General features: G+C 39.3%; 1 protein-coding gene across 1 annotated transcript in view; it reads right to left on the reverse strand.

The window, feature by feature from the left end:
* pdhx (pyruvate dehydrogenase complex component X) overlaps positions 1-4,224 on the reverse strand; it is a 9,178-nt gene extending 4,954 nt beyond the window's left edge. The window contains exons 1-4 of the mRNA XM_023428330.2: positions 4,037-4,224; positions 3,229-3,376; positions 1,362-1,420; positions 76-234 (exon numbers count right to left, since the gene is read on the reverse strand). Of these exons, the coding sequence (XP_023284098.2) occupies positions 76-234; positions 1,362-1,420; positions 3,229-3,376; positions 4,037-4,150 (480 nt within the window). The 5' untranslated portion in view covers positions 4,151-4,224. The remainder of the gene's footprint in view (positions 1-75; positions 235-1,361; positions 1,421-3,228; positions 3,377-4,036) is intronic.
* Positions 4,225-8,673: the final 4,449 nt, after the last annotated feature.

The following is an 8,673-nucleotide window of genomic DNA, read 5'->3' on the forward strand; positions in this document are numbered from 1 at the left end:
CAAGACAGCTTCAGGAGGCAACTCTCACAAGGCTACTTAATAACATCTTGTAACAGAATGGTTTATAAATTTTACCTTAGCATTTGCTGAGATCTCCTGGACTCCTTTGTTTGCAGCATCCTTGATGATGGGCGTAATGAGGCCTTTGTCGGTCGCCACAGCAATTGAAATGTGGACTGAATCAAGAGCACGGGGTCCATCACCAGACCAGGTCACATTTACTTCTGGCATCTCCTAAGATAAAAGTCAGAGGTCAGCCCAGATTTTTATTTTCCTTGAGGGAAAAATAATTCTTGGGTTATGAACACAGCGCAACACGTGCCACTGCACACCACTTTGTTAAAAAGGCGACACAAAATTGGCCTCAGATGCCACTTTCTGATGTACGTAGGTCAACTCAGGAGAAATTCAGCAATTTTCTGATGTTACAGTGTTACATAAGTGAATCACAAATTTCAGTTTAGAGAAAAAGCCAAAGAGGTATTCTGGTCATGCGGGACATTGTACAGTAAAACATGGTGTCTGGACTATCTTGTGGTACATTTTACACTCACATTAACTGGGAATTGTACACATTTTTGTTCCACATTCCTAACATTTACTGTAACAGACTCAGTTGCTGCTTCATGTGGCAGTGTGCCTACATGTCTTCCTACAGTCTCTATGGTGCAATGCCGAGCACCCATGGTGTCCAGTACATGTAAATGTTTAAGGTTGACACATATTCACTGAAGCAGATATAATATTCCATGACAAGTGATTAAAATTATGTAGGTTGATAGGCAGTGCTGTTCTTATCAGATGCTGCTGAGAAATTCCCTGCTGAAATAACTAAATTACCACAGGGCTGCATCTATTTTTAACCTGCATTTCCCCCATGCATTCCTCAAATCAAACAGCAGCAGCTTTCTTTACAGCATTCCCTTAAAAAAATGTAAATGTAAACATGCATTTTTGAGATTTCTTTCTCTCAATTTGTGTTTTCTTAAACTGCTCAGGGAGGTGGAGGGTTAAAGAATTGACTCATATTTTCCATTACAAGAACAAAATTAACTAAGAGTTTGCGTCTATATTTAGTTTCATCTTATAAGGGCAAGGCTATTGATTCACCACCACCACCAATACCTTAGCAACAGGGACAACAGTGACCGATGGTAACTTGGAAATCATTTACAGTATGAACTCTGTGTGTTACAGTGTTAAGCTATGAAAGACATAAAAGATCAGATGCTTGACGGCATGTAGTGAGTTGAATAGGATATTATAAATATACAGAGTAATGATGAATAAATACAAAGCTTGGCATGAAAATGACAGCAAAAAAAAAAAGGAAAAAAAAAAAGATTCTTAACAATACTTACTTTCAGTGCAACAGCAGCTGCCTTGATAATGAAATCATTAACAGACACTTTGATCTGTTCTGAAAAGACAAAGAAGACACAGTATGTGAGCTTGATTCAAGCTCAAATGAGAATCAACACCAGGGATTTCTTCTTGTTACCATGGAAAGCTAATAAACGCTGGTCTGGTAGGTACTGTCAAGGAAGGGTCAAAGTCAGTGCACGTATTCTGTACAAGATCTGTGATGTGTGATACTGCACATAGCAGCTTGTTTAGGGGCAAGTCCTAAATGGAAAATATTAGCATAGTGCTGTGTAGGTCTCAACTACACACACACACACACACTTCAGTAAACACACATTCAGTAAATGAATGATACTACACACTCCCTCAGGTGGAAACTGACCAATATTATGTTGACCTGTACTCCAGCTGATCAGAATCAGTCCCTCTCTATTTGACTCAGTCTTGAGCATTTGCTCCCCTTCCCTCTCTGAGTTTTACACCAGCAGACCAGGCAGGTTCAGCCTGGCAACGCAGCCAACTTTTACTAGTGTCCATTAGTGCTGTACCAGACAGTTATGAATGCTGTGAGCGGGATGATTAACGAGCTAACCGTGAAATCGCACTGCTCCTGAACAATGAGAGTCCACAAAAACAACCGGAGAGATAATCCCTCATACACACACAACCTCGCTAATAGGTCTGGAATGGCCGTCCTGTTTCCTCCATCAAAAAGACATGACCCAGAGAGATTTACCGTTTGTTTGACAGTTAGGCAAATTTAAGCTAAATAAACCCAAATATGTGATAGTGTGTTGAACTAAGTGTTTAAAAATAGGAAACTGACCAAGCACTCTTGCTATATCAACATGAAAATGGCCCAAAGTAAGCACAGGTTAGATTTTAAGGAATCCATGAAAAGCGGCTATTAAGGATAAATATTCTCTTTGCTGAATATGGCGAAATGTTGAAGGGTGACTATTGTGACACACCTTCATCTTAAAAACACACATCCTGGTAGGCGTTGCACAGGAAGTAGTGGTTTACTCAATACCATTTGCCATAGGAGGATGTGAAGCTGAGGAAAGTGAAAGAGCTGCTTGCAAAAACATGGGGAACACACAGCTAGGTCCTGCTAGTATTTTATTTATTAATCAAGCTCTACCAGGCTCACACTATCCATACATTACCTGCCTTATTAATAATGTATGGATGGACGGAGCTTTTTTTCTCTAGCACACACATAGCCCTCAAACATAATCCTTTCTATAGAGTCTCTTATTTATCATGAATACTGTAATTTATCACAGAAAAAGCCACAGAGGCAAGACTCTAAAGATCCATCTGAAACACTTTGAACCAGAGAGAAATAATTAACTTTGGTAAAATACTTTACTCTTCTGTAAACACAAAGAAACAACTACATGAATGAAACCTCACTGTTGTGAATGAAAACGGCTTCCATTCCTACCAGTTTTGGTTAGTGAACTTGTTTGTTGATATAATTTACTTTCTAAACTGAAGAGAGACATTTCAAGATAGCAGAGACAGCCACCCTGAAATTATAGATTACGGCTCTGTGCTAAGACATTGTGGGTGTCTTACGAACATATGATCAGCCTTATGTTGTGATGCATGGTGTGAAGAAAGAACAGATCTGAAGAACATAACTACCCTGACTGAGAGGACATGTACCACAGGTTCTTTCAATGACTGCTGTCTTTGTCAAATGAAAAGTCATGTGAAAACCCTGAAATCCACATCTTCATGGAAAAGTTTCATTCCAAATGTTACTGTCAGACATTGACTGATGGAAATGTCACTAACGCATGTAAAGAATAATGACAATGCGTCAACACTCGCTCAAAAGTCTTGTGTTTTTACCTTTGGCCAAGTCACTGCGGAGCTGCATGACGGCAGCCATGTCACAGTCAACAGAGGCATACGCATGGGGGATGGTGGTCTTCGATTGCGTTAGTCTTTGAGCAATCACACGGCGGACATTTGAGGCTGGGATCTCTGTGAAAGTGCCCTGAGGAGGACAGGTGGAGGGAAGGAGACGTAAATAATTGAATGAGAAGCAGAGGACATTTTGAGAGAGAGAACAGGGAAAAATTAGGGACAAGAAAAAGAGTTATAGACAGATCTCGCCTGCTATAAGTCACTCAAAAATACATAGGGCTGACAATGTAAAGATGTTATTGATAAGCTTGCTACAATGAGTTTATGAAAAAAGAAACTGTGCCCTCATTTATAAACCCTGTCCTTTATATCAGTGGGTCTGAATTTACAGCAGACATGCCCATGAAGCCTAAATGAATATGGTGCAGAAAACTAAACTAAACTAAAGAAAGGGCTGTCAAAAAGACCGGAATCTGGAAACCAAGATAAAAACTTGTTTGCTGATTACGGTGCTTGTTGTGTTCCACATACCAAATATACCAAAAGAAACTGAGCTATCAGAAGTTAATTACTTATACAAATACATACAGAGACAAGAGCACAGGAGTAAAGATGCCAATAACAGGTGTGTAAAACTCAAGATGATCAGTCATCAGTCCCTTTAGGGCCCTGACACAAGCCAAAATTTGGAAAATGGGTTGTTGTTGGCCATCCGGTACCACAAAACAGACACTATGGTGTGTATGTGTGTTTGTTTGAGAGGGAAAGAGATCATGTAAGGAGTGCTCACTGGTGCTCCTGGCTTCCCTGGTACAGAGAGAGGAGGTATGTTGGGTCTGCTGCCTGGGAGTGGAGGGCTAGCTGCCAGGGTGGGAACAGGACTCGGGGCAGGTGGAGCAGCCATGGCTGGTGTTGCTTTGAGGGCAGGAGATGTCTTCAAGAGATTCAATGCATCTCTGTTAAACAAACAAAATAATAAGTAATAAGTAAAAACCAAAAAATTATATGGAGCCTCATTTTATATAGTAACTTTGACATTTTATACAATCAAATCTATATAATAATTTAATATTATTATACAAATATATTATTCTGTAAAGAGACCGTCCAGAAACGCAAAAATAAATGCAAACTTTCTCAAAATTTTGATCTGGATAGGATGAAATATTCATTATGTTAACACATGTTTGATCACCAAGTTTTACATTGGAAGAAATGCTTCTCAGCCTCCTCCGAAATATTCTGCAGGCTGCAATCATGTTTTCGTGTCGATTTCATTTGGGTTTATTGTCGTTGAATTTCACATGTATACTGGCTGATTCCCAGTATGCCACTGCTGAGGAGATGAACTCATGATATTACAACCTATGCTTTTCATCGTGTCATTTATTCATGGCGGCCTAATTTTTACTGTGAAAAATTAATTCAAAACTATTTTCTTTTGCATGAGCAGTGACAACTATAAATTAAATTATAAAGTACAAAACAACACTAGCATAGTTAATGATGTACAATGATACATTATTAACCCATATACTCCCACTCTGCGAGCTACTATCTAGCTCTCTGCCATTTTTGTCTAGTTTTGTGCCAGGCTTGTAGAGAGATGGGTAACTTTCGGTTGTCCTCCGGTGGATGGGTGTCATGAGAATCATTTGCATGTCACAAACAAACCGCATCAGGCCAGGAAGGATCAGGTGACAGCTGCAGCAAGGGACAAGCTTATTCAAAAACCTTGGCTTAATTATACTTTCCCCTGGTATGGGAAGCCATGGAAATCCCTACATTTCATAAAGCATCTCTTTCCAAAAATGAAGTAACACAGACTTTTTGGTGAAGACACCTTATGTAAAGCTGCATGTCTCTGCTGTTTCATAAGGTTGTATGTATGTATCATCAACAGTAGAGCCCTGCATTTTTTTTCAGCCATTAATTTTGTTCTTAGCAGCAAAAGCAGTGGGAGGGGCAGGTATCACGTGTGCCAGCTTGAAGCTCTTTGCTTCCAGTGCAATGCACTGGGGTCCACCTCCCTACATGCATCCAGTCTTTTGTCTGGACCAGCTGCCTCTGACCTCACCATGCAGCCGGGAACCGTCTGGGCCCCTCAGCTATTTTCTCACTCTTCCTCTCTGAACGGCATCTTTTTTTATTTCCTCCATCACACTAGTTCCTCCTTTTCTCTCATTTCATACAGATATTTCTTTGAAGAGGAACTGAGGCAGTTTGGAAATCCCCCTAACCTGACAGACTGCTGACAAATTTAAAGACCACCACATAATAGATAAAAAGACATTGCAACATAGAGATTGAATATGACTTGATTTGAATTTGAAAAAAAAGGAAGGGAGGAAATAAAAAAAAATGATTCATATGAAATTAAACATTACATGTCAGTAAAAAAAAAAGTAAAGAGAAATGAAAAGAGACCCAGAATGCTTAGTATTTTAATTTCAAAAACTGTGAGAATGTATAAGAAGATCCAGTATACAAATTCAAACAATGTTTCTGTTATGAAATAAGAGGCAGTCAAGTCAATAGCAGCCTACAGTGCCACTTGACGATGACACCTTAGATACCTTTTGAGTAGCTGGATGGCATGTGCTTTTCACACCCACCATGTACTGACTGCTGACAGCCAAGGCAAAGGAGCCTCCGAAAGACTGAAAGAGGGTGACTGGAATATTAAAAAGGGGCTGAGGCAGTGCTGTCTCACACACACACACACACACACACACACACACACACACACACACACACACACACACACACACACACACCTAAAATGAGCACCAAATGTACACAGACACACATGAATAAACTTTGTCTTCTACTGTCTCCTAAGACAGGCTACGATTGGAGAAAGGGTGTTACAGTGATGAAACTACTCCACTGATGTGCAGTCTGCTTTTTGTCCACATAAAAAAAAAACACAATCACACACACACATGCAATCACAAACACAATCACACACACACATAAAGTAAAAATACAACAAACAAAATAAAGAAAAAAATAACCACCTTCTTTTGAAGAGGTTGGCACAAACAGTGGCAGCTCTGCAGCCAAGTGTTACAACAATGAGAAATGGTTTTGATGCAACGGAAGACTTATATAGTAAATGTAGTACCAATGTTGTGATGAGACAGGGAGAATATGACATTACAACTAACGTTGACATGTTTTTAAAAAACAGCCTTACGTGTAAGTCAGTATTGTAGAACATTCTGTATCTATGGTCTCAGGTTGGGTCTTTGTGTTTTCTGAATAATGTCAAGTTTTGAGCTTCAGCTAATGTGCAGGTCTGGAGTTGTATATGACAGAGAGTCAGGGAACAAACATAGCTTTTGTTATTAATGAATTCCTGTGTTGGTCAAGGTCAAACATGTCTCTGCTCTTTTGGGTCAGCCCCCATTGCTAGTTAACCCTTTTTCATGAGTTTTGCATTCACAGTATTTTACTGCTGTGCTGCAGGAAGCAAAAAGTGAAATACATAGAGATGTAAGAATTATGTGAGTGCCAAAGAACATGTATTTATTTTAGATTTGTTGCTTAGATGTCGATAAATTGATGTTTAAATTCTGAATATATCTTAAACTGACTGGCACAACCAAAACAGCAGCTTGTAATTAGTACATAAAGGAAGGAGCTGATAGTTTAAATGGGCTACTTGCTTAATCTGTGAAATCAGAAGGCTTATGATAAATGTATATTTCTACTTATCAGTAATTAAAAATCCAACAAATCCAAGAATCATCCTCTAAATATAACTTAGTGTTTCCCCCACATTTACACAGGATGCAGTCATACAGTCATTCTGCCTATAGGAAAATACAAAGACTGGTATGGCCTATGGTCAGGTAAAAATCATTGAAAACCTTGCCCATTACTTTGTTAGCCTTGCCTCTTAGCTAACATGGCTATTCATGACGTTTACGAAATGATGAATGACGACAATAATTAAAGATAAGAGGAGAAAATGCAGTGATACAAAAGTGTGTCTTTGTACTCAGTGTGTTTTTAAACCCTGCTGTGGATTATGTAACATGCTATGATCTCATCTCTGGGTTGCATGACCTCTGTTATTCATGCCCACTACAGAGGGGCCTCACTAGGGTGGAATGGGAGGGGTACCTTTCCCTGGTTTCAGTCTTATCTGATGTGCCAAAGGACAAAGGAAGCGAATTCAGGTCTATTCTGCTCTCCCTTGAAGGGGCTAAGCCGATGTAAAACTATTTGCACAAGGAGATTTTGTTTCCGACAAGAACAGAACCGTTCAGTCTCACAACATACCTAAGCTATAGCCCATGCTGTATACCTAGGTTCAGCCATTTTCATCTAAGCTTCCCAAAGACACTGGCAAGAAGGAAAAGGCTAGAGCAAACCAATTTTACAATTTTGGCATCAACTGGTTACCAGATGTGTACTAAATATGTAATTTTTTCCTAAAATTATGCTAAACAGACCACTTCCAGACAAATCCTCTCGGTTCTGCCTTTGGCTGCTTTACCAAACTTGTCACTGGCTAAACTGATGCCATGAAGCCAAAACTTTGGAGAATGAATTTTCAGGCTCAAGCAAGCAGATGATACACACTTATCGATGATCAGTGCATCCATGAGAATGACACAGTTTGTGACTTTTAGCCTACAACCCCAGACTTGTCATCTACAGAGCTTTTGTGAAACGTTTTAAAGGATGATTCATTTTGGTAATCGTACTCGGCATCTTCCACATATTACATTTGTGTTCAGCTATTCCTGAAACTATGTTTTCAAAATCTGAATTGCACTTTCTCTCCAAACAAAGAAGACATGTAAAAAACAGAAAAAATACACCATTCCAGTCTAGGTGCTGTAGTGCCTTAAAAGTGAGACTTTACAGATTTTTTTTCTGTGGCTTGGCAAGCAAACTGTTTATAACAGCCCACCATTCAATTCAGGAAGGCCTCTTAGCAAAGAGGCACATTGTTTTTGCTTAAACCTCTTTGCTCTCATCTCCTGCTGAACCTTCTTCTGTCTTCTTTCAGCATCAGCCCTCCTGTTTAAAGACATACTGAGCTAATTAGCCAGCTAAATTGTCAATAAGTGAATAGGCAAACCATTCATGCAAGTCTCAACACATGGTTAAAGAAGAGGCAACTGAGGAGTCATGTCAAAGCAAATCATTGGGATATAATTAAACGGCATTAGTAAAACAATCTAAACTTCAAAACCTAGAAATCATGTTGACACTCGTGCAGCAAAGAGCATGCTTGTGTTGATTAACTACAGCTACTTAATTACAGCTTTATACCAAAGGAATTGCTTTTTCTCAACAGTGTTCCCTTTTTGCTAGTTAGTAAAGTTTGTATCATACGTTTTGAATTGTAATTTTCTGTAGGCAGAAAGGGTACAAACCTGGTAGCAGACTTCTGAGAAAAATACTCTA

Source organism: Seriola lalandi, unplaced genomic scaffold, assembly GCF_002814215.2.
Source record: "Seriola lalandi dorsalis isolate HSWRI2012SDOR001 ecotype SW California unplaced genomic scaffold, Sedor1 jcf7180002054873, whole genome shotgun sequence".
Taxonomy (NCBI): domain Eukaryota; kingdom Metazoa; phylum Chordata; class Actinopteri; order Carangiformes; family Carangidae; genus Seriola; species Seriola lalandi.